At 34.0% G+C, this 27,789-nt stretch overlaps 1 protein-coding gene across 7 annotated transcripts in view; it reads left to right on the forward strand.

Annotated features, from left to right (window-relative positions):
• LOC130895845 (kinase D-interacting substrate of 220 kDa B) overlaps positions 1–27,789 on the forward strand; it is an 87,469-nt gene that overhangs the window by 33,302 nt on the left and 26,378 nt on the right. For 4 of the 7 annotated variants that reach the window (XM_057803403.1, XM_057803400.1, XM_057803399.1 and 1 more), the window contains 11 exons: positions 13,990–14,121; positions 15,441–15,638; positions 17,823–18,093; positions 18,152–18,369; positions 20,682–21,162; positions 21,223–21,387; positions 22,626–22,760; positions 24,874–25,081; positions 26,639–26,787; positions 26,925–27,066; positions 27,134–27,344. In XM_057803403.1, coding sequence (XP_057659386.1) covers positions 14,011–14,121; positions 15,441–15,638; positions 17,823–18,093; positions 18,152–18,369; positions 20,682–21,162; positions 21,223–21,387; positions 22,626–22,760; positions 24,874–25,081; positions 26,639–26,787; positions 26,925–27,066; positions 27,134–27,344 — 2,289 coding nt within the window. In that variant the 5' untranslated portion in view covers positions 13,990–14,010. Of the gene's footprint in view, positions 1–4,730; positions 4,985–13,989; positions 14,122–15,440; positions 15,639–17,822; positions 18,094–18,151; positions 18,370–20,681; positions 21,163–21,222; positions 21,388–22,625; positions 22,761–24,873; positions 25,082–26,638; positions 26,788–26,924; positions 27,067–27,133; positions 27,345–27,789 lie in introns of all 7 variants that reach the window. The other 3 variants (XM_057803398.1, XM_057803401.1, XM_057803404.1) reach the window with 1 other exon arrangement.

Raw genomic sequence — 27,789 nt, forward strand, 5'->3', positions numbered from 1 at the left:
CTTGAACGACGGCGCTTAGCTTCGACCAAGGCTGGGAAACCCGGCCTTGGCAAACCAATAATGGCCCAAGCCTGGTTGAAGTCTGGCTAACTTAGCCCCTGCCATTCTATAGTGAGCCAAACTTGGCCGAACTCTGAATAAATATATAAAATTTTGTTCTTATATCTTATCCATAATAGATATGTTAAAATTAAAAGTAATAATTTTTTATGAATAAAATTGTTTTATGCATAAAGTACAATAAAAAATAGAATCATTTCTTTATATGTTTAATTATTTAACTAATATTTTTATGTACATCAATTAGTAGAATGCATCAAAGAAAATTTATTATAAAACTAAAATTTTATCAACAATATATTAAAAATCTATTTTTACAAGCAACCAGCTGGCTCAGGAATGTAGACTAATCTTAAGTTTATCTAGGCAACCAGGCCTGGTCCAAGCTTGCAAACCAAGAGGAGGGCATTGTTATCATCCCAGAGTCCTACCAAGTCTGGGCCAATAACGGCTTCCAAGCTAGAGCCAGAGTTGTACATACTTGGCCCAAGTCTGGACCTAGACTGGGCCCATCGTAAAATCCTATATAAATTTTGAATCGTTATATCCAGGAAATGGTGGCTCGTAGGAAAAATTATTGATACGTTTTTTTTGTTGATAATTTTATGATCTACAAATTTCGTCTAAGGTATTTTTATTATAAAACTTACCCATTTTCTTTACCTTTGACCTTGAATAAAATTTTTTTCATACACGGGAATGATGGGGAACTTCCAAATTTTATTTTTGATTATATTTTGAACAATTCTACAGATTTACAGCTTGATGGGAATTTATATAGCTTCACTCTTACTTTTTGGTCAAATTGACCGGACTATATATTGATATCCTTAGAAAAAACATCCTTTAACGTTTTCAATTTATATAAATCCATTTCCTCCATCAATCATTTTTCTCTTTGTGCTTTTTTTTATCAAGTCTTTAAGAACAACTCGATGTGAGAAACTGAGAAAAACAGTTTAATAAATTATTCAAAAAAATTTATGTAATATGTACTAAAGAACCAAATTTTTGGCATAAATTTGTGCAGTGGGTCTCTCACACAAAAATATTAATAATAGAAAGTGTTTAATGTTTCAATAAGACATAATTACTTGAAATGAAACACTAAATACAAACTCAGCATTTATTATACCGGGTGGGCAACTAAGAACGGCCATCGGCTTCGTGAGACGAGAGTCCATAGACACCATAAAAGGTAATTTACCTAAGGTATTGAAGATCATTCTACTCAAGGCTTGAAAAAAGTGTGTGGGAAATTAGATTGAGCTTTAACATATTTGTTTTGGTTCGAAAGGCGATAATAAAGATTTGTTTTTTCAAATATGTAAAAATGTTTTTAAATTTTGTTTAAATATCTTTGGTATCAAGGTTAATAGAAAATCATATATGTTTTTGTTGGCGATCTTAACATCGCATGTGCGTAATTTCGTTTGACCAATTAAGTCAGTTTACTAAAAAAGTTATGAAAAAAGTTGTCACGAGAAACATAAAAACTATTCCTGTAAATTTGATTCTACTTAGCTTTTGTCCAGATAAAAAATTATATTTCTAAGCAATTTAATCAACAACGTTAATTCTAGACGGCATTGTTTCGTATTTTTCTTCAAACGTCTATTAGGCTGATTCGCCCAACTGGAAATTAAAAATTCATTCTGGATGAAAAGTTCTTACATTGACCTACCTGCAATAATTTAAACCGATCTCATAATAATCTTATTATTTCCGATAGGTGGCATTATCTAAATTTGCTAATTTATTTTTATATTTTCAAATACGCTTTCTAGTGGTGGACAAAAAATTTTAAAAATAATTTTCATGTATCTCTTGAGGTCGTTTATTTATAGAAAAATTTGTCATTTTCTAACGTTTCGTAAACTGTATTTTTTCTATGAACGCATTGATTTTATATGATCCTTTAATCTCTTTTCTCTTTACTTTTTTCATTTTAATCCTTTAAGAACAAGCTTACGTGAGAATCTTCCGTAAGGTAACAGAAAAAACTAACTGAGAAAATACGATTTGTCATTGATAATTAGCATAATTATATCAATCAATGAATCACTTACAACTCGAATATCAAAATGTAAATAAAATACGAAAATAAAATCAAACAGAAGCTGAGAAATTTCGAAAATATCCCTCAAAAAATTGCGAAATAGAAAATCCAAATATATTTCCTGCTTCTTCTTCTCTAGAACCCTTTATTCCCTTTTTAGTGTCAAGAATATAGGGAATTAGTTCCTTTCTCCTTTTATCTTAGCTTCGTTCGAGGATGAACCTCGGAACGATTCGGAATCAATTAGTAACCAATTTAGAATTAATTACGAACCTATTCAGGATGTTGATTTACCGTTAACGTAAGCAATAATCAACTGAATCGATATGACCCACGAACACGGAACTGTATTAAAAATTCAGTACTCACCTAATCGTGAATGACGATTTTGAAAGCATGCGATTGGTTCCTAAACTGATTCGGAATCAGACCCACAAACAAAGCTATTATTTCAGAGCAGTAGACTAATTATTTTTTTAGTGTACGTACCCACAATAAACCTGATAGTAAGTCAGAGATTCCCAAAGTGGTTGATATTGACCCCTTGGAGTCGATATCTGTTTCCAAGGGGTCGACATAAACGAAAACTGTTTTTGGGGGTCGACGACGTCTAAACAATTAACTAACACGAGTTCGAAAAAGGCTTCAGTGTGGTTACAAACATTTTGACAAAACAAAGGTACAGTTTGAAAATCAACGAACGTGGCGATTTAAGGTTGCAACTCACCAATATTGAACCGAATTTAGCTAGATTGGTAGAAAGTCACCAGATGTTTTTTCAAAAAATAATTCCTACTGAAGTTTTCTTACGTAACTTGTATTAATAATTATTAATACAATTAATAATTTTATTGTATTTATTTTGATCAATTTTGATGACTAAAGAATGTTAAGTTCACTCAAAATTGGTAAGTATTTTGTATCAATAAAAATCAAAATAGAGATAGAATTTTTTAATTAATTGTAATTAAGGGAGTCTGAGATATCAGTTCAGATAGGAAAAGGGGCCTCTTGCCTAAAATGGTTTGAGAATCCCTGGTTTAAGTCAACCAGTGTACAATCTTAAAGTTTAACTAGATCAAACTATATAGGGGGTTCTAAAAATATTCCTACTTTCTTGGTCACTATAACTCCAAGGTTTATTTGGGGATTTCTGGCCTGCTTATCAAGAACTTAATTTTATAATTATTTCAATGTACATGATCTGATCAAAGTTGACTCGGGCTGGAGAATTTAAACGGCGTGCATAAATCTAATAGGTAATATTTTTTCCTTAGGCTGGTACAACTTTTTTCGATCCTCGTGAAAAGTTTGAGCGCCATATTTTAATTAGTATGTTTTCGTCACGATGCGAAAACTTTGTTGTCTAACTATGGAAAAAGTAGTTTACCTGATATTTTATGACGTCGAAACTGCCTAGCGAATTGCGCTCCAAACATGTGTGAGGAATCTGGAAAACCACGTAAAAGTAGGAGATCGTTTTGGGGCACCTATGTTAAGAAATTCGTTCGAAACAACTGGATTTGTGTGCAAACATTCATAAATTTTTCACCACGATAACACGTTGTCACATTCCAACATGATTACGACTGAGTCATGGCACAGCCACCGTTTTCCACCAAATTTTGTTCCTTATGACTTTTTTGTCTTTTTGAAACTTAAAAATTCACTTCGAGAGACGCGACATGAGTCCATTGACGGCATGAAAGGTAATTTACCTAAGGTATTGAAGACCATTCTACCCAATGCTTGAAAGAAGTGTATAGGAAATTAAATTGAGCTCTAACATATTTGTTTTGGTTCGAAATAATCTTATTTTGAAGGTGATAATAAAGATTTGTTTTTTCAAATGCGTAAAAATGTTTTTTTTTTCTCAGTTCGGGTCAAATTTGGCCAACAGTTTTATTTGTTAATTATTGCTCTTTTTTAAATTTTGTTTAAATATTTTTAGTATGATGCTTAATAGAAAACCATTTATTATATATTTTTGTTAGCTCCTCGATCTTAACATCTCATGTGCGCAAATTAGTTTGACCAATTATACCTTCTGAAAGTTCAGAAATTGGCCAAAAAAGGTCAGTTGGTCAAATTTTTTATTGAGGGCTAAAGCTCTTCAAGGTAATTCAACCTCGTCCGAGAAAAAAATAAAAAAGTTCCATCTATGCGCAGTCAATAATTATTCGCTAATTATTGATCTGCTTATATGAATATTTGGACAATTTAAATTTTTATTTAAAAAATTAAATAAGTTGTTTCTCTCGTAACGCGATTTTTTGGGCCGATTGATTGTTTCAGGAAAGTGAGCACCTACACGCATAAGTGGAATTTTTTTTCGCGAGTGGAGTGCTGACCTTGATAAACTTCAATACTCAATGAAAAATATCCTAAAGCTTACCAATTAATACGACCAACTGACTTTTCATGACCAATTTCTGACCTTCCAGATGGTATAATTAGTTAATCTAAATTTCGCACGTAGTGTGAGCTAAGATCGTGGATTTTTTTTGTTTTGTAGAAATTTTATCTACAATACTTGAGTCATTGTTTATATTCCAAATATTTCAATCTCCGTTAAAATCGTCTCTTTGATAAATTTTACTCTTCTAACTAGAAAAAGAGTTATGATTGAAAATGTCTTCTGGAGATTCAGCGCAGCGTTCGCGCCACAGCCTCGTTATTACACCGGAACAGAGTCCGGGCCGTCGCAGAGGTTCGTTCTTAAACCTCCACATACCAGAGACCAATTGGAAGGGATCTCTATCCCATCTTCATTTACCTACCTTCACCATTACGACTGCGGATGGAGAACAACAGAGTCTAGCCAGCAAGTTTACTTTCGGTCTGGTCAGGAGACATTCTCATAACGTTAGTCTAACTGTTATTTTTGGTCTTTTAGAGTTTCCAAATCCAGACTGATTTTAAAAAAATATGTATAAAGTTACATTTGACATTGCTCATTAATTTATCTAAAAGGGAGTCAAAAATTTAGCAAATTTTTGAATTAAAATCAAAGTTTGTAACCTCAACGTCCCCCCAGGAAGTGGTATTAGACCTCAGGTAATTAGTACTCAGATAGGGTGAAAAAATCCACCAGCTTTGTAACGAAATTAAATTAAAAGTAAAGAAAAAGGTGAAAATGTTGAAGATCTTAGAAATAATTAAATAAATAAAAAAAACTATCCCGATGTACTCTAAATTAATAATAATAACTGTAAAAAATGAAATTTGATAAAAAAATGCAGCGTTAAAATGAATTTATTAAAAGGGATTCGAAAAAGGGTTACTGCAAGTTTTCAATTTGATGCCCATCTTGTTCAATGCATCTAAGGCAACGTTTCTCAACCGAGAGGCAGGAGAAATCACATCACCGTGCGGGCCACTCAACGAATCCTCAAATGCCTATCCAAATGAACATTAGGGCACTCCCGCACACAACGCATAGTGCTACGAAGCTCCATCCTTCATGAAATGACGGATATTCGCGAGCGTTAGATCGTTGTCCGTTTGCCCACGTAAATCTTCGAGCATTTGTAGGTAAATTTGACCAGACAAGTGATACTCAAAACAGTACGGACTCACGAGACTTCCCGCATGGATACCTGCCCGATTTTTCGAGAGCGTTACATAACTTATACCGATTTCTGTATATTAGAGATACGAACTGCGAATTATATACGTTAATCCGGGTTGGCTGCGCAGCCCTCAACTGTGCTCCAAGTTGCTGGTGATGATGTTGATAATGTGGTAACCAGTTGGGTTTTTGATTACCGCTATGCTCCAAACCGGCAGCTGTAGAACTGAAAAAAAAATAAAATGAGAAAGGAAACGAAAATACTTAATAGCAAACGAGTAGGTAGAACAGATTTAAATAAAAAGGAGCATATAAAAATCCAATCTTTTATTTTTAAAATATAACCATACAGGAATCTGTTCTATTCTTCAAAGAAACACGGATTTACACGGAATTGAATGAAGAAAATTTGTTTAATATGATTTTTAATAAAAATATAAAAGATAGAGGTAGAGGACGTTTTAGAATCGACAATGATATTTTATTGACCTTTTCAAATGGAGTGATAATAAAACATAACTGACTACTAAGCCTTGATAAAATAACAATGGATTATGAAAAATATGTGAAGAAAATTAATATATTCCATGTTCCATGTGCTGAAAAGTTAATACCAAATCAATACGAAAGCAAAGTACGACGACAAGGATAATTTTGCCGTTCTGTAAAAACCGTTGCTTGTGTAACCGGCTTTATTTCTTCTAATTTAATGTACACACCCTCTTAAAATAAGTTTTACTTCAAAATGAGCCTTTAAGTATCCCACAAAAAAACTTTGAAATATGAGCAAATTAGTTTATTTCTATATTTTTCCACTTTCAGTTTGGAATCGGAGATTCTAGAAATTCCGAAACGAAGCTTCATTAGATATTAGATGCATTCACATATACGAGGGTTAAGCTATATATTTTGAGATATAAAAAAACTACGAGTCTTTAGGAAAACAATTTTATTTATATTCAAAGTAATCACCACACATCTTTTGGAATGCCCTCAAAATTGCTTCGTTTATTACAGGGCATGTTCGAAAAATGATGCGCCAAGACTTGGATTAAAAATGTATTGATTGGAATGGGAAATACAACTCTCTGGCGTCAATACACGTTTGCTATCGAGAAAACGGTACAAGCTGCCTGGAAGGCTTCAACGGGGATGTCCTTCAGCGACCTCCTCGTAACAGGGAACAAGAAGATTATAGGGGATGTTACAATTAATAAGCGAACGGCACAGCGTTGGTTTAATCGATTTCATCAAGGAAATTTGACGTTTGAGAATCATTCGCGCTCATGTTGTCCAGTTGCGTGCAATATTAAAGCATGTTTTGCAATTATCGAGCTGTCTTGGACTTTCTAAAAGTACCATACAACATCACCTTGCCGAAAGATGAACATTTTGTTGAAAGCATTTTTACTTTCGATGAAATATAGATTTATGTAAGCAACCCGAACATGGAAAATCTGGTTAGACAAAGAATAATTACCAGAATTTGTCGCAAAGGGGGATCGATTCAAGCGGTAATCCTTGTTAGGAGTCTGGTGGAATTATGAAGATTTAGTCTACTTCGAAATCATTCCATAGAGTCGAGCTATCAACGGCGAGGTAAATAGTGGACAGCTGATATGAATGTTTCAGGTTTTATCGAAGAAATATCTCCTAAAGCGGGTTCTCCCACAACAAGACCATTCTAAACCACATACAGCGAACTATACGCGGAATATTTGATTCCAAAGGAGATGTTAAATATGAATTACGATAATTTTTGCATCTAAGTTCTCAAAGAATTTGCTGAACGTTGGGTTTAAACCATGGAAAACGATGAGCTTATACTTCAAATATAAAGGCGTTCTTTCTGTATGATCATTCAATAAACTAAGTGAATATTGGGAACCGTCATTAGTTTTGAGACACCCCCTATACTGTGAAGACTGGAAAGCTCATTGATTTCCCAGGAAAAGTGTTTAAGATTAGCATTACATTTATTTGTAAACTACTTGGTATATCCTCATTATTACTATGAGAATGGGCTTGCAAAAATTGAGATAATTATTTTTCAAATTCGATTATAAGATTTTCATTTACAAAATAAAGAAATCACAAATGCCCAAATCAGGTGAATAAGGTGGACGTTACATTATTTTCACGTGAAAATCCAACCGTCTGCTATGTACTGAGTGAGGAAATGATGTCTCATTGAAGAATAAGACCTACCAAAACGTGTCTCACCACCAGGCGACTACTTGAGGATGATGGTATTTAAAATACACTGTGGCCAGACTTAACTCCTCTAGTTTCGGGTTATTCAAAATATATAGAGTGGCACTCATATAACACTGTTTTTATTTAGATATATATTTTAATAATTATATTTCTACTATATAGATACTAATATTATTGTATATACGAGGTGTGATCAAAAATACAACGAAATAATTTTTCTATCACCAATTACTTACATTGAATCTAGGAATTTCATTACATTGATATGTGTTCGGAAACCAAAGAGACGAGGAATTGTTAACGATATCTATTATAAATCACTTTTGATACCGCTTACAAGCGATTTTAGTCAATTAAGAACGAGAATTAATCTCAAAAATAGGTATAATTATACAATAAGTTTGTTCGTCAAACAGCTGAGAGCGAAAAAACTCAAAACAAGATCCCGATTTTGAGTGCCAGAATTGTTTCAGGCTTTCAGTCAGAAATTTAAGGTAAAAAAGTATAGACATAATGACACGTGGCTTCTGATTCTCTAACATTAGATCGCCAAAATTCTTTTTGTCAGCCCACATCCGTTCTATTCACCATTGCGCTTTTGGCTCTTCACGAAAATAAGAAATGTGCTAAAAAGACGTCAGGACAGATAACATATGTTATTATATATTGATATTTGGGATATTTGGAGGAACAAACAACAGCCTCTTATCCTTTACAAAGCCTAGATTCGTCCATCCTAGGAGTATTGCGCTCAGCTCCCAAGCATATCCTGAGGATGCTCGACTCCATACAGGAAAAAACAATTCGACTTATAAGTGATCCAGAATTGACCTTATCCAACTGTCTCATGTGACTGAATAACACCTGCAGACCGGGACTTCAATGTTTCGGCACTTCTTTTGAAGAACTGCAAATCTGTGGAATCAGCTACCAAGGCACGTCTTTTCCGAACACTATAACCTACAGAAATTTAACGTCAATATTTAAACATTGTAGGCGCTAGTATCGTAGGGTTCGTCGTACTGTTTACTTAAAAAAATTAATTCAAATGTTTCTAACGAAATAACTAATCGTATTTTTTATCACACCTTGTAATGCACGATTTGAATTGAATATTTCTACCTAACAAATAATATGTTTTATTTTATGGCACGTTAAGTAATTTTTAACATGTGTACTGACGTACAAAAATAACAATTAATAATTAAAAGTTTCAAATTCAATTAAATTGATGAAAATTTAGTTTATAAGTAAATGTATTAATTTAAGGGAAAAATATTAAAACAATGCACACCAACTAGTCTTACAAATCTGAATAATATGCATAGACGTTTTGATTTTCAATCACTTTGGATTTATCTTCTAACAAAAACAAATACGATCTTTGTCGATTTATATTAAGATTGCTGGGACGAAATTTTTGCTAAAAATTAAGGTTGTCTTCCTTATAAAGTGATGTAAATTGATAAACAAATTTGTTTTTGTCGATGAAGCACAGTTACATGGAAGAAGATTATATATACGAGGAGGTAACCAAAAGTAACCGGAATAGCATTGCCATGGGTGGAGCTTTTGTAGTACTGATTTCTATCGGCTTATAAATCAGTGCGTTGTCTTGGTGAAATAGTGGTTTTCGACATATAAGGCCGATTTTTCTTTATTCTAGCTTTCAAACGATCCAACAACTATCTGTAGTAGTCGCTATTGATTGTCTCTCCCTTTTGAAGACCGTCGATGACCAATATTCCATGCGCATCCCAAAATACTGAAGCCATAACCTTTCCAATTGACTTTGGATGCTTCGGACGTGGTTCACCGGCTACAGTCCACTCAGATGATGATCGTTTTTATTCCGGAGTGAAAAAAGCTTTCCCATGTTCAAATGTTCATGCATAATTATAAACACACCGCCTTCTGATATCTTAGCCTTAGCTATCTCACGCAATTTCAATTTACGATTAGATAGTTTTCTGAAGTAACCACCTCATTTGGACGACCAGAACGTTCATCATCATCGGTGACTGTACGACCACACACAAACAAATAGTTCTAAAGCAGAGTCCGGATAACACTTTTGAAGCTATTGCTGAGCTTATACTATTTATACTATTTTTTTTTTCATAAAGAAGAAATGATAAATTAACAAACGAAATTGTTTTAAAAATAACAAAATTAGCCTCACTTTTTTCTGACTAATTGAAATTTCATGAAATTTAACACATAATCTTTGTAAGTTGGTATTTCATGAACGTCATCTGGATTTGATATAGCAGTGCCATCTGTGTCAGTCGCACGACTTATTAAATGATGTAATATATATAAACACAAAAAATTTGATATAAACAGAAAACACCAAACACCACCGTATACGCAATATACAAAAAATTTTATTTGAAACAATTTCTCATAATTAAGATGCAAATTAGGTGTTTCACCCAATTTTTCACGATCCTATTTAAGTCCTATTTGTGAACTTTATACGAATCGATGTTTTTATCTTCGTAGAAGAGGATCACCAGATTACTCCTTTCCCAAAAAACATTTTTTACCTCAAAAAAATCCAAACACATTCTTATAAGGAATGGACTAAAAATTTGACCGATGTCGTTTGAAAGATAATAAAAAATTTATAAATATAGTTTATGATGATATATATCTATTTGACCGGAGATTTATGATTTAACAAATCCCACAATATAAAATAAAAACCTTGAATTTTACAAGAAGATTATGGTGTCATTTGATTTTATTTGTCACCTTCGCAAATTTTCAAATTTTGCGTATACCAACTTTCTAATTTATTAATCGGGTACACATTTCAAACATTATTTCCTTCAACTAAAAACGATTTGGATTCAAACGTAATTTATTTAATCGTTTTTGAGTTGTGATTATCACTATTAATAAATTTTATTTTCATATTTTATTGGTACAAACCCTATCGTATATCTAAACTCGTGAGCAAAAAAATTGACTAATTCGCACGTCAAATGTCTTTAGCAAAAAATCTGTAGCTTCCATTCTTTTTCTGATTTTAGAATTTCGGTGCCATTAGTCGTAGCTAGTGGTCTATGTTTTTATTTAGTTATTTTTTGATAAAGAAAAAATATCAAACAAAAAGGAATCTTAAACAACGAAAAAGGGTAATAATCAAGATTCAATTCTTAAACAAGATAATTTATTTGAAATTAACCTATTAATATTTATAGTTCACTCTAGTGGTTCTAATAACAGCTTCCAATCGCTTTTTCATCAATTTCTTCACCCGATCTTGTTCAGTGCTATCCCACTCTTCAGTGAGCGCCGTTTTAAGCTCAAATTCGTAGCTGGTGCAGGACTTCGATCCCCGAATTTTCCTCTTAAGTTCGGTAGGATTTAATTCCGGGCTTTGCCATCCTAAATATATAATACGGTTCGAAACCTTCAGTATGTGGATGGGTATTGTCCTGCATTAAGGCGTTGGGAACGACTTAATCCTCTTAAATTTCTTGTATGTATCGGTTTGCCGTTAACCCCCCTGCTCCACCGCCAGTTTCAATAAAAACCAACTCGTCTTCTATTTCCAGGAACCTCACTCAAAAGCTACCTTTCTTTGCAACACTGCGCGAATATCTCTCCAGGTCTCTTGTAGACTCGTCCTCTATTATCGCTACCATGCAGGCACACTCTGCTTTCGTATGAGAAGACGGAGCCGCGTTGTTCGTCAGTCCAATTAACGTGTTCTTTGGCAAATCGTATACTTGAAGTGCTGCGATAAATTGAGGGCCAGTATTTGGTCTTTTGCCTTAAGTCTTCTTTAAATTGTCCAGCCACTCCTGGCGTTTCTTTGAGCTCTTGTTGGACTTAAACACCAGTGAGGGTCAAATTTCTCAGCGATTTGAATTTTTTACTTCCGCAACCGCGCCTTTGATGAAAGTCTCAATAGGGTGACCACTTGAGCCACTTGTATCCCTTTTCAGGTAAAATTCTTGTTTGTTTTTAACGGAGATATGTATCGGTTGACGTTTGATGACTAACTGATAGTGGTGGACGAAGTAGATAACCTTTTATAAAGGTCAGTTACCCTAATAAACACTATTATAAAAAATCTTTAAAAAAGTGGTTACTGATCATAACATATTAAATGAAGCTAATACTATAAGAAAAATACAATTTAGTGTTCAGATTTTTTGCCAGCTACTTGCGATTGCAGGGGTGTCGCCTTAATCCCATTGTAAATATGAAAAAAATTGGTCATCGTTATGTGTCAATACTTTTATTTAAATGGCCTTAGCCCAACCACTATAAAAGCTAAAGTAGATTCTACTCCTTAGGTATCAACAGTAAAATATTGGGTAGCAGAGGTCATACGTTTAGCTTCGCAGTACTGGATGATCGTCGACTGGATGTGCGCGAGTTAGCACACATAGTAGGCATTTCAAAAAGTGCGATTCATCGCATATTAACTGAAAATTTTGACATGAAAAGGTTGTGCGCCGTTTCATAACTATGGATAAAACGTGGGTCCATCACTTCACACCAGACACAAAAGAACAATTTAAACAATAGACTGAAAAGGGAGAACCGGCTCAAAAGAAGGCAAAGACCATCAGCAGGCAAGGTCATGGCTTCGATTTTTTTGGGATTCGCGTGGTGGGATAATTTTCATTGACTATCTTAGAAACGGGAAAACTATCAACGGGGAGTATTATGCAAACTTATTGCAACGTTTGATCGAAGAAATTGAGCAAAAACGGCCGCATTTGGTTGAGAAGTGTTTGAATTGCTACCTCATGCACCCTATCCGCAAAAGTTAGCCCCAGACTTAAAACAATGGCTCTGTGTTCAAAGATTAATGACTATATTGAGGAGCTTGACGATTTTTATAATAAAAAGTGTATCTAACTTACTGAACATCGTTGGGAGAAATGTTATCGAATGGTAAATTCGTTGGAATCATCAGTATACGCGGGATCAAAACAATCTTCAAAACTAGCAATACGAATATTTTCTTGATTTATTTCTCTAGTCATCAGTGTGCTTAGTACGTGAAGGGTAGCTCGTTGCACATTTGATTAACTGCGACAAGTCGTCTTCTCGGTTAATTGTGATTAATCCAAGTGAGATAAGTTCTCACACACTTAGTAGTAAAGTGTTACTATCATAAAATATCACTAAAAAAGCACATAACTTGAAATTTCACTATCACAAAACATAACCAAAGTGAAGAATATTGGTTCTCACATGTTAAATATTATGGTTACGTTCAGCAATTTAATTTGTGACAAAGCATCAAGGAAAAAAACAATTGTTGTTTTTATTTAAATCCAAGCATTTTCATATCTATTCACCTTTCAAACCTTCTCTGGACTACATAATTCAACACCAAAATTAGCCAAATCGGTCCAGCCGTTCTAGAATTTTAGCGAGACTAATGAACAGCAATTCATTTTTATATATATAGATTTATTAATGCTTCTAAATATTCTTGATTTTAGGTCTCTTCTGTTTCAAAATTAGTTTTTATTAATAATTTTTGAAAGAAATTTATAAATTTATTTATAGTCGTCAATAATTTATAATATTCAACTTGCTGTAATGGTCATAACTCACGCGTTAATTATAAACTTCATCTTCGTTAGTTATGACCTACATTACCGTTCGTTAAATAATATACTATTAAACTTCTGATTAATTTCGAAGTAAGTAAAAAAATATTACTTTGTTGTTGCTAGATGATTTATCACTGTTTCATTTTTACTAACAAACGATTTGTTCTCATTCTTAATTAAAAAAAAAATCTAGGCAATTTATCTATGTCATATAACCGCAGTCAAAGTAATGGATTGTAAAATTTTAGCAATAATCCCTTTAATCTAAACGAATCGCTTTAAAATTGATACCTGCATTAAAACTGTCCTTTGACGTATCACCTATTGCACTCACAAAAACAGATTTGTTTAATTATTTAACAAAGACTCTCTTATCAGCCGCTTTCGTTGTGTTTTAGCTGACGGATTAACATTTAATCGCCGTCGTATGATAACGTAACGACTAGTTTTTTTCCCTCGAAATTTTCTTTATAAAAATTATTTATTTGTAGACGCTGCATCGTACTGAGTCCATGGTATCACTCTGTTTTCGATCGCTGACTGGTTATATAAACGATGACAATTTACGAGGACTGCAATCGTTCCTTGAAAGCAGACAAGTTCAAGTTGATGATAAAGATGAGGTAATTTTTTTTCCAGTTTCAGTACGCTTAATTTTCGTTTATTCTCATGTTTTTTTTTATACGAAGTGACTCAATAAAACTTCCATATTGCATAATCTTCTTTTGTCGCTCATACGTAAATCTTTAGGTTAGTTCCAATCCATCAAAAAACCGTCCTTGGTACGGTGACGATACCTTATACGAACGATTCTGTTTTATGTTCCAACCGACTAGGCATCATTTGTGAACCTTTACTCTTTCCGATACAGGAACCGTGCATAGCGGGATATTGCGCGAAAATGTTGACGCTTCCAATAACTGTTCCAAGAACGGTCCAGATTAGAGGGTTGGAACAAACCTATTTTGCACGCGTCATTGACAAGTTTTGACAAGCATTTACACGCAATTTCAATTTGCTGTTTCGATCCATTTTATTATATTAGAGCTCGAACGACTACTCAATTAAGTGTCAATGTGTCAAATTGAGTTTTCTCTGACTGAAAAACCCTATTTTTTACCAATTAAAAATTGGTCTAAATCGTTTCGCTGGGACCGATAATCATTAGAAGACGATCCACGTGCGGGAGGTGACGGTGATTACTCCAGAAAACATTAGATTGTCCTAAATGACCGGCGCCTAAAAACAAAAAAAAAACAATTGCATTTTCAAAACAAGTGCTCTGTCTACATAAGTATTTGAAGGATCCAAGGCTTAGAAAAAAGCTGGACCACGACCAACATTGAAAGCAAATTGAAGATTAGATTCCGTCAATCCGAGGATCGGAAGGATCTTCTACAGCTTCAGCAATTGTCAGCTCCTTCTACGAACTACGAAAAGTACACCAGATGCGAATGCCAGAACCTAAGAAAATAGGAAACTTCAAGAAAAAAAGAAGATAACCAGACACTTGCAGAAAACCTATGGAAGTAGGAAGGGGAGCGCGCAGTAGAGGAGACTTAAAACCCTGTCGGAAGAGATGTGAAGGTAGATGAAAGCACTTCCTGGAATGCTTGTTCATTGTTCATTTGGAGGGGTTTGGAATAGACATGTATTTAGCTACAGGATTACCAAACACCTTATACATTTTTTCTCAATACATATAATTGAGAATATCAAGGTTATTCATTCTGGATGTAACACTTTCAATGTCATTAAGTATGAATAGAAAATGCCTTCGAAGAAGCTCAATTTTGATATATCTTTATAGAAAATTTCAAAATTCGCAGAAATATTTAAATATCTCTTTGATATGACGAACATTTTCGTTTTATTAATATTTTTACAACGCCAGAATTGAATATACTGTTTTATTTTCTTTTTTCTTCTTTTCTTTTATTAGAATGGAACCACAGCTCTCATGGTGGCGGCGGGTAAAGGTCGATTGTCTATTGTACGAGAACTGTTAGCCCATGGCGCCGATCCAAATATAGAAGATAATGATTCTTGGACTGCTCTTCTTTGTGCGGCCAAAGAAGGACATACGGATATTGTGCTCCAATTGTTAGATCATAATGCCGCCATTGATCATAGGGACATTGTAAGTTAACAAATTCTGTAACGTTTCTTTTCCATATATTAAGTGAAGTGCTCAACTGAATCACCACAAATTTATTAAATTAAAAGAAATATCAATCCCAACTTGAAAAGTCCAAAAGCTTATAAATTTCATAAGAGTTCAAAGATGCAGAAGGTTTGGGCATACGGTAAAAATGAAGAAAACTAGATATGGAAAGGGTCGTGTGACGTTGTTGGCCCAGAAGGTCGTTAAAAACTAATAAGCCACAATAACCTTATTATGGTTCAACAACCATCACAGTCGTAGAGAAAGCGGGAAGAGGTGAGAAGAGAAAGGCTAATGAAAAAATTCTTGTTTGCATGTCGAAAGATAGTCCAAAATGGCAACCTATGGAGAAGAATAATAAATATAAATGAGAGAAAAAAATAAATCAAGGATCTTAAACTTTATCATTATTCAAATATTTAGTTCGAAGGCCTTATTTAATAACATTCAATTTGTTTTCCACATATTTCACAGTATCCAGGTGAAATTTCGTACCACTGCTCTTGTACACGACCCCTTACAATCTTTAAGTTCGATGGTGGTACTTTCTATTCAATGGAAAGTATACCAGAAAATTTACCATGAAATTAACACACTGAGATAACCAGGGTCTGATTGGAAATTCTTTCGATCAGTAGCTGTTTACCAATAAATGCTGCAGGGCTATTACACGACTATTATCTCAAAATTTAATTTTTTTCTTAACAAAATTAATTTTTTTTTCATATCTTCAGCTTGTGGAAATATTACTAGGCTCATTTCATCAATAATTTAAAACAGTCGCTTCTATTTATACAAATACTTCATATTTTGCAATTAACTGTGAGAATAAATTATGTTCTGGTTAGCTCTGAGTTAATACCAATTAGAGCAAGGGCCTCTGTTGGGAAGGGGAAGTCTTTTAAAATAGCTGCCATATGTACTAATCGGTGCTAGTTAGACGTTGGCCAAGCCACTGATTCAGTTTAATAACAGCAGAGTATTCAGACTGTTTATAACATAAATAAAATTCCAAATTTATTGAAACAAAATTACTATATGATATGAGCACTTTTTTAGGAAGTTATTACCTCCTCCTCCATTTAGTGTGGGTAAATTCATTAGCAACAAATGATCTCAGAAGCATTGAAACCCGAAGAGCAATAAAAATTCGATTCTGATTAATTTGATGAAGCAATACATTTTTTTAGCAACTAATTAGCATCAAATTAGCAACGCATTCCCCTAAATAAATATTATAATATTCTGTTGCCCTTTAAAAATAAGATCGACTAATTTCACCACTTTTTTGATATTATTACCTCCACAGTGATTTATGGTCTGTATTTTTCGTTGGGACACCGTGTATATTATTGATTGCTACGTAAATAATTATAATAGCAATATTCCTTAGCAACAACTTCCAAATGATCTCAGAAGCATTGAAACTATATGGGCTATAAAAAGTTCGATCCTGACGAATTTGATGAAGCAATAAAATCAATTTTTTAGCAAGTAATTAGCAACACATTCCCCCTTGCGCAAATATTATAATATTCTGTTGCCCTTTAAAAATAAGATCGACTAATTTTACCACTTTTTTGGTATTATTACCTCCACAGTGATTTAGGGTGGGTATTTTTCGTTGGGTCACCGTGTATATTATTTTTTGCTATGTAAATAATTATAATAACAAAATCCATTAGCCACAACTTCCAATTGATCTCAGATGCATTTCCAAAACCTGTTAAAAAGTAAATTAATTCGCTTTTGAAGAATTAGCAACAAATGTGTTAACATTAACGTCTACTCTAATTCTTTAGCAACTAATTAACAACAAATGCATTAACATTAACGTCTATTTTAATTCTTTAGCAACTTATTAGCAACAAATGTGTTAACATTAACGTCTATTCTAATTCTTTAGCAACTAATTAGCAACAAATGTGTTAACATTAACGTCTACTCTAATTCTTTAGCAACTAATCAGCAAAAAATGTGTTAACATTAACGTATACTTTAATTCTTTAGCAACTAATTAGCAACAAATGCCCATATCTTTCAAAAACCTTTCCTTTTGAAAATTTCGAAGACTCAGAGTCGCACGCTTCAGTTGTATCACTACAATTGTAATACAATCGATCAAATTATTGAAATAAAATCGATAACAATATTACCTAGGGGGGCTGGTCAGCTCTTATGTGGGCTACGTACAAAGGAAGATTGGATACCGCCTTGGTTTTAGTAGAAAGAGGTGCAGATGTCAACGCCCATGGTAATTTCCATATATCCTCATTATTATGGGCTGCTGGTAGAGGTTATACGGAGATCGTAGAGTGTCTCTTGCAACATAATGCCAAAGTAAACGTTGGTGATAAATATGGTACTACAGCATTAGTGTGGGCTAGTCGAAAAGGATATACGGAAATTGTGGATCTGTTATTGAAAGCCGGTAAGACAATAAACGCAATCGAAAAATGATTTATTGTTTTTTTTTAATTATAATTCAGGTGCCAACGTTGATACAGCAGGAATGTATTCGTGGACAGCCTTGCTTGTTGCAACGTATGGTAATCACGTCGATGTAGTCAATTTACTCTTAGAACACAAACCAAATGTCAACGCTTTGGATAAAGATGGTTGTAGTCCTTTAACTATAGCCTGTAAGGAAGGTTTTTATGAGATAGCTACATCTTTAATGGCGGCAGGTGCTTACATCAACATTCAGGCAAGTAACATTTTATTTCATCAATTAATAAGCAGAATTTGTTGCCTTACAATTTTTTTTTCATAATTAAGAAGCTTCTCTGGTGTATTTAGAATAATTGATCAGTTTCTTAATAATTTTTTGTTTCTCTTCGTATGCTGTAATGGTTCAAGAAAGGTATTGATGTGTTATATTTTTCAGGAAATATATTTGATAATCAAACAGCTTTCAAAGTATCAAAATCCCATGTCATTGACTTGGTCCTTGTCTTGATAATGATAATAATGTCTTGTCAATAAGGATTCAAAGAAAATAGAAAGGCCAATATACTCTCTGGAAAAGAAATACACAAGCTCAAAGCCTACAAAAAAAGGAGAAAATCGAGAAATAAAAAAATCTGGAGGTGTCTTTTCTGCAAGGAGGAATAAGAATTATAGTTTGGATATGCAACTGATTTTAACACATCCAAAGTCTCGTAGATACTAAACAAAAGAGTTCCTGAAAGAGGAGGAATCTGCAAAAGGAACACTAAGGATGAATGAACCTAACCTAACCATCTAGACACCACCACAGATGCTGGAACAAATTGTTTCGGAAGGAGGAGGTATCGCCTTCCAGAGTTGTTTCACTACAAAAAGATTCTTAGAAAATGTGATACCACTAGATCGAAAAGGTCTTTGGATCTCAGCCAAAACAAGGAAGGCTTGGACAGTATATAGATTGTATCTAACATTCTTGAAGCCAACGCAGATACTAAACAAAGAGTGTTGAGAAGAGGAGGAAACGTAATAAAGATTTTCAGGATTGTATGACTTCAAACAGTCTCTTCGGTTAATCCGAAAAGTATTTGGAGCTCGGAATAACAAGCTACACTTTCTCATTGGCTGTCTAATAGAGCACTGTTGCATAGGAAAGAATATTATAAGTCTAGATCTAGTGGAAACTAACTATGCAGTTTCTGTGGGGGAGCGGAAGAGTTCCCCTAGGTCTAGAATGACTCGAAATTGGAAAGCAACATAACAATGCTCTTGGAGTCATCACATGTACTAGAATAGGTGTGTTTTGGAAGGTAGAAGAAGCCAAAAAACATTATGACGTCGCCTTCCAGGATTGGAACACTACAAAAAGTTCTTTTTGAAATCCCAAAAATATTGAGTATACAACAAAAACAAGCTACACCTCCTTACAGGTGAGTTTACAGAAAATTGTCGCTTCGGGAAGTACCGGATAAGACTATGTCTTTCCAAAACTGACGAGTGTAATTCTTTAGGGAAGATGAAGAAGATGAAACTCTAGTTCAACTAGTTCTGGAATGTCACACTATTGAAAGTCAACACAGGTACTAAATATAGGGTGTTCGAAGAATGAGCAAACTTAAAAACAGTTTTTTAGGGTTGTCTCACTCCAAAAAGTTCCTTCTTTAAATCCAAAACGGATATGGAATTCAACGAAAACCAACTACACCTCCTCATAGGTGTAGCACTCAAACCAAGACGAGTGCAGATTCTTTGGGGAAAACCAGGAGGATGTAACTCTAGTTCAACTAGCTCTGGAATGCCTTGCAATAGTGAAGCAACGCAACAAATGCTTTGAACAAGATCAGACACTTTTAAGCGATCTAACTTTCTTGAAACCATTATAGATATGGAAATATAGAGTTTGGAAAGTATAAGGAAGCCGAAAAAATATTGTGGCGTCTCTTTCCAGGGTTGGAACACACCAAAAAGTTTACTTGAAACTGTGTTATCTCTAATTTCATAAAATATTTGTCAAAACAAGCTACACCTACTCTCATGTGACCTTACAAAGACACTGTCGCTTCAGTAGGCATTCGATCAGACTAGATATAGAAGAAACTGACAAGTACAGATTCTCTCTGGGAGAGAAGAAGAAGATGTAACTCTAGATCAACTAGTTCAGGAATTCCTTGCAAAGTGAAGCAACACAACAGATGCTTTGAACAAGATAAGACACTTTTAAGGGATCTAACTTTCTTGAAGCCATGATAGATACTGGAATATAGAGTTTTGAAAGTATGAGGAAGTCGAAAAAATATTATGGCGTCTCCAAAAAGTTTATTTGAAAATTTAATACCTTTGAAGTCACCAAAAATAAGCTACACTTCTTCACGGACTGTCTTACAGTGCAGTAGAAGGACCTGTTGAGCCTATGTCAGTACATATACTGGATTCCATTAGTACTCTGGAACTGCTAGTTTTCTATAGAAGGTGTAGTGCAATCTAATCCCTAATTGCCTATCTATGTACTTTTTTAAATCTTTTATAAAATCTCTTTTCCAGATTTTTGATAGTTTCTTTTTTTGGTTGTTTTAGGATCGATCGAGCGATACAAATTTAATACACGCAGTAAAAGGCGGTCATAGAGGAGTTGTAGAGGTTCTATTGAAAAAATATGCAGATGTAGATATTCTTGGAAAAGATCGCAAAACCGCGATTTACGTAGCAGTAGAAAAAGGAAACGTTAATATAGCGAAACTTCTCTTAACCTGTAATCCGGATTTAGAACTGGCAACCAAAGATGGGGATACGCCTCTATTGAAAGCAGTACGTTCCAGAAACGCGGAAATAGTTCAATTATTAATAGACAAAAAAGCGAAAGTTTCAGCTACCGATAAAAAAGGAGATACAGCTTTACATATAGCTATGAGAGCTAGATCGAAAGCTATAGTAGAAATTTTACTGAGGAATCCTAAAAATAGTCAGTTATTGTATAGGCCGAACAGAGCTGGGGAGACTCCTTATAATATCGATATGAATCATCAGAAGACTATTTTGGGACAAATATTTGGCGCGAGTAAGTCTTAAAACGATTGCGGTACCGGTTTGTTCAATTTTTACATTTGAATGTTTCCAGGAAGATTGAACACGAACGAAGACAACGAAAATATGTTAGGTTATGATTTATACAGTAGCGCTTTAGCGGATATTCTCAGTGAACCTTCTTTGTCGATGCCAATTATGGTCGGTTTGTATGCCAAATGGGGAAGCGGCAAATCGTTTCTTTTGAACAAACTTAGAGGTGAGTCGAAAATTTTTTCATTAAATGATTAAAACGTTAAAAAACGCGACATATTGTATATTGATTACCTGATCAAATATCAACTAATGATAATTTAGTTTCGTTCTTACAAATAAAAAATACCAACTTCTCAGATTGTAAATTGACAATGAGATAGTGAGCAGTAGATATCCAAAAAGAATTAAAAAGATAAAAAACAAATGTCAAAAAGTTGATTTCCTCAGTATCACTTACAATATAAGAAGAAGAATGATGTTGTAATTAAATTATTATTTGGTAATGGTATTAGATGAAGAATGATGTTGTACTTTGATATATTTACCAGAAGTGTTAATATAAAAAGATAAATGATGTTCTACTTTCATTGTTTCACTAGAAATGGTACTATGAAAATAATAATCATGTTTCACTTCAATTTATTCAATAGAAGTTACAATATAAGAAGACGAATGATGTTGTAATTAAATTTTTCTTTGGAAGTGGTACCATTAGAAGAGGAATGATGTTGTACTTTGATTTCTTCAATAGAAGGGGCACTATAAAAAGAAGAATGATGTTGTACAAGAATTTCTTCAATTGCAAGAAGAATGATGTTGTACATTGATATCTTTTCTAGAAGTGGCATAAATTTTTGAGGAAGAAATACGATGTAAAGAGCAGAACCATTATTAATGTTGAATTATTCGATACTACTGGCACGTTGATTTCTTCAGCAGAAGAGACAATATGATAAGAAGAATGATTTTGTAGTTTTTTCCTTCAGTGACACTAATAGAAAAAGATTCGTTATGACAATATTCAAAAAATGTTTGAATTTCTACTTCATGTACTCTATATACCGGATTTAGCACCTTAGGATTATTTTGTGCTCTCCAATTTGAAAAAAAAATGGATTGGGGGTGATATATTTTCTAACCATAGAGAAATTATAACTGAAATTAATGTCTTATTATAAAAAGAGTATTCAACTAACGAAGCTAACGAAGACCATGTTCAATAAAAATTTTTTTTTCAAAAATTTTCATATTTTTTCTTGGAGAACGTACATTATTTTATGTTTTATTATATAATATAATTTTCTTCAACTTTTGCCTCACTAACCACTAGGTTAACTAGAACAATAAATGTTGACCTCTTTTTCACTCTATTTTGAACTTTTATTTAATTATTGTAAATATTGATTATTCATCAATATATCACAAAAATAAATTTCTTTAAAAAAATATTTTTGGTTGCAGATGAAATGAAAAATTTCGCCCGCGAATGGGTTGATCCCGTCTTCCAGTTTTCAACTTTATTATTTCTAGTTCTTATGCATATATCCATTATACTAGCCACCATATTTGGTCTTTCGTTTCAATCATGGTTAATTGGTAAGTTTTTTCACTAAAAATAACTCAAAAATCATTCAATATACAAGGATTTATCTTTAATTCCGAAATTGTAATCACAATCAAAAATTATTGCTATCGTAAACAAATCAGTATAGTCGTAACCTAGAGTTATTTGGAAACATATTTTTTTAAATAATAGTGATTGTTTATCGTTTGTACCGAGTGTCCCAATAAGAATGGCTCTCGGCCATATCTCGGGAACCGTTTATAGTACAGCTTCGGGGAAAAAAATGTATAACAATAGGTGACCTCAAGAAAAACCTGGAAATTATAATGCAGTTTCCCGGTGACAGCATAAGTAATATTTCAGAGTTGTAGGTCCACCGCCAGATGGCGTAATTAAATACCAAAAATTATAAAATGAATAATTTACAAATTTTTCGTAATTTAGATGCATTTAAACTATGATTATCGTATTCTTCATGAAATTCAGCGAATATTTGATTTCACAAGTTTTAGTCTATCACTTCAAATAAGAGGTGGCGGGAAGCGGGAACTTTATTATGAAAAAACGTCTGTAAGTCCAGTTCTACTTAACCTATCTATGCAAACTTAGTCTTTTTGAAGAAAGCTCCTTTCTACCAATGTGAGAGTTATAATTTCGAAGCAACCTAATGAGTAACGTATATGCTAGAGGGCGCTATTTATTTATTTTTTAAATCTAGCTATCCTTGAAAAATGTTGAATGGAAATATGCAGTTTTAATTAAGGAGTATAAAAGTAGACCAAAATAGCAACAGAATAGCGAAAACTCCATGTCTATATCTTTTTCGTATTACGAGATATCCTAAGAAATGTGTAAATTTTAAGCTTTTTCGTTTAAACATAAATTACTCCGGGTTGACTGAACGGATTTTAACATTTTTTGACTCCTCAAAATTGTCTTTCCTTGTTCCTTAATAATAGTTCCAATTATTATGTCAATATTACTTATGCTGTCACCGGGAAACTGCATTATAATTTCCAGGTTTTTCTCGAGGTCACTTTTGTTAAAGATTTTTTTTCCCGAAGCTGTACTATAAACGGTTCCCGAGATATGGCCGAGAGCCATTCTTATTGGGACACCCGGTGTGAAGAATGTGTCCGTTAGGGTAAAAAGGGGGACATGATCTAGCTATTCGCTAGAATAATGGAAGTTCAAAAATCTCTCACACGTATATTGATAACGTTACATGTCTGTACTGGACAACGATCATAGTTATAATAATAATAAGCCGTCGACCCGGATGGATCGAACCAACCAAAAATGCTTACATATTAACTTACATTTCCTATCAATATGCTGACATCTGAAGTAAGGTACCATGCACATTGAAACAGGAAATTATCTTGCAATTATAACAGGCAGTTCAATGTCCATTGCACCGGTACTACTTTTTGATAATTTAAGATGTTTGAAAAGTCGTTTTGGATGACACCCACTCGGATCGCCCTTTCAAACACAATATCGAAAAATTAAGAATTTGATTCTATCGTCTCCTTAGTTAGGTGTTCTGAAGCAAAAGGCAGGAATGAGAAACTCGGGGACAATTTCTTGCCAACATTTTTTCTGATCATTTTGAAAGAAATAAGTGTGATTGGTTAACTTTGCAGAAATCTGGAAATGCACGATTTTCTGTGTATTTTCATAAATATTTCAGCCCTTTGACCTTAGAACCATTGCAACCATTCTGCCCAAAAATTTTGATAATAAAATCGATGATAAACTATGGTTCTATAAACATGGAATCAAAAAATCGCCAAGAAAATCTCATTATTCCAGGAAAATGTCAATGAGAACCCAAGAAGTTTTCCACGAATCATATATTCTTTCAGTACTCCAAAAGTCGGGAATTAGAAAATGGCGGATAATCACCAGTCCAATCCCTCTTGGTCTAATTGTAATGATACTCACTTGGAGGTTATTCTTCTTTTTCTTATAATTTTGTCATTATGATTTCTCAGTTATCAGATTTTCTGGAAAATTCTTAATCTTCTAGAACAATTTTGGAAAAACCAACAAGAATATTCTAAAGCTTCAGTTTATCTGTGAAAGTGGAGCACGACAGGAAAAATGCTCGATTTAATTTTTATGTTATTAATTTTGTTTCAGGTTTATGTGTAAGCGTCAGTTTTATATTACTAAGTTACTTTTTGCTTGCGATGATTTGGTTTGCTAGCAACAGATACGACTGGGATTGGGCATATAATTTTAACGTACAGTTAACTAGAAAAATTAATAATTTAAGACTCGTTTTGCAAATATTATTCTGTCATCCGCCCGGAGCTGCAAATGACAGACACGCCGCTCAACCAATAAGGTAAACTTTCCATGACTAAAGTATAATTACCAATTTTTTAACCAACTTTAAACTAAGTATAATTAGTTGGAGATTCTTTTGCTCTATTCGAGGTTACGTAAAACTATTTCCCAACATGACACAAACTATTTTCGCCCTTTTGGTGTCCGAATTATTTAGAAAAAAAGTTTAGAATTTTTTCCATAGTCTTTGCAGCTTTCCAGAAGCATTTTTCCGAGTAGATAACAATTTCATGGATGCATGTTTTTTAATTAAACTTAGCATCATAAAAAACGAAACAAGAACATATTAGCTACACTGTAACCATAAACTTCTTTTACGCTTAATAAAATACTAAACATTGAATTTTTAAATGTGCTCAATACAGCCAGAGGAAAACTTGGCCCACTTATCGATTCTACATACAAAATTGTTTACGTATTTGTCGACGTCACTAGAATTAGATGACGCAGCAAAAGGATCTTCAATAAAAGAAGAATCTTCGAACGTAGCGAAAAAAAAGTCGGTTTAGCGATCTCAAGGGGAGTCGCTCCACGGTTCCTGAGCGAAGTCGATTTATGGCGACCTTAAGGAGAGTCGCTCCTTAGTACCCGAGCAAAGTCAGTTTCTCCGCGGCATAAGTAACTGAAGTCGAATACTTCTGTGAATTTCGCTGCGAGGTGGTAAACAAAGGCTTCGAAAGTGTTTTTTCGAGCGAAATGTGAACAAATAGTATCCAGAGAAAAATTTCTCTTTACATGATTTCTGTGAAATTAATTTTCTATTTGGCGAAATTTAGTACCTACACATGCGTGAGTTAAAAAAGTTCGTTTAGCAACCGTAAGTGGAATCGCATCCTGGCCCCTTGCGAAGTCGGTGACCTTGAAGAGAGTCCCTACGCAGCTCACGAGAGAAGTCTATTTTTGGCGACCATAAGAAGAGCCGCTCCATAGTCCCCGAGCCAAGTTGATTTGAGCGACCTTAAGTAGAGTCGCTCCTTAGTACCGGAGCGAAGTCTATTTATGTTGAACTTAAGGAGAGTCATTCTGAGGTCCTTAGCGAAGTCGTTTTCTCCGCGGCCTAAGTTACTGAAGTCGAATATTTCTGTGGATTTCGTGGCGAGGTAAACGAAGACTTGAAAAGTGTCTTTTCGCGCTAGGTGTGAATAGATAGTGCCCAGAGAAAAAATTTCCCGTGTGTGATTTCTGCGAAGTTAATTTTTCTCCGTGGCCTAAGTGGCTAAAGTATAATATTTTCGCGATGAGGTAGACGAAGGCTTCGAAAGTAGTGAAATGTAAGCAGATAGAGAAAAATTATTACAGTGAAGTTTATTTTCTATTTGGCGGAATTCAGTACTTACGCATGTGTGAGTTAAGTCTCAGAGAGCGCTGGCTGGTTGTTATTGTTAAAAAAAGTTGAGTTGTTGAATGTCAAATGAAGAGAAGTCAGAATAAATGTGGTTCTAGAACCTTTGCATATTATTATATTTCGCTTCCAAATTACTAAAAATTTTAGTACCCCAACAGAAGTTTTTTTTATTATCTTAAGTTTGTTGTATTCGGTCATGTATTTTTTTAGGTTTTTCTTTACGGATCAAACCCGAGTGAGTAGTACAGCAGGGGGTGAAAATTCAGTAGTTCAAATGATCGGTTCTTTATATGATGCAATAGAAAACAGATACGGATCTTTGGCAACAAGATTGTATCGCGCTTTCAAACCTAAAGCAGGTAAAAATTTTTTTAACCAAATACATTACGAAATATTTGTTTACAGTGCACCATTTTTTTAGTTCGTCTCAATTTTATAAGCTAGCTAATTTTGTTTTAAAAGTTGTAGCAAACTTTATTATTTTTTTTTCTTTTAGTAAAATCCGCTTCCCGTTGGACGTGGAGGAAAGTATGTTGTTTGCCGTATGTTATATTTTTCGAATTAACGTTTTTAATGATATTAATCGGAACGTGTGCCTTGACTATTTACCTTATTCACGTCAATGTAACAAAAGTCGAGTGAGTATTAGATCCAATTTAATCTAATTTACCATCAACACCGTGTATATTTTTAATTTTATTTCAGCTCGGACTCGGATAATGTAGATGAATTCAAATTAAAAATGATTCTCGTTATTGCCGCATTGATGTTGGGAGTAGCTTGCTTAGCTAACATGTACACTTGGAGTAGAATGTTGAAATCTTTGTTTTTTTCGCAAAGAAGACACGTGCAACGATCTATCGCCAAGTTGGAAACTTTGAAATCCGAGGGATTTTTGCAAATGCTAAGGCAAGAGGTAAAAACCGATACTTCTTATCATAAATCGATCATTTAAACCAATAAAAATAATAAACACACCTTGTCTCCAACTCCGTGGTGTCTGATCATTGACGAATCGATCGCTGACCTAAACAAGATTTGTATACGTAGGCTCACCCTTATGACTTAATCATCTTGTACCCGGGAAAGGACACAGCCGCTTCGCGAAGCTTCTTGACAATGGTGCTGCGACTAATGAACAGGAGTGTCAGTCCGAAGGGCTAAGAGATCTTTTTTACCGACACAACAATGGCATGCTCTCAAAAGTAGCATTAGGAGGCGTGATTTTTACGTTAGATCCTTCGGTCGTACATAATTCTCTTTCGGTTTCTTTTTCCTGCTGAATTTCTTCAAGAAAGTGAAATCCTCGCCCTCACAACCGGTGACTAATGGACAGGGGTGTCAGTCCGAAGGGGTAGGAA

The sequence above is a fragment of the Diorhabda carinulata genome, chromosome 6, assembly GCF_026250575.1.
Source record: "Diorhabda carinulata isolate Delta chromosome 6, icDioCari1.1, whole genome shotgun sequence".
NCBI lineage: Eukaryota > Metazoa > Arthropoda > Insecta > Coleoptera > Chrysomelidae > Diorhabda > Diorhabda carinulata.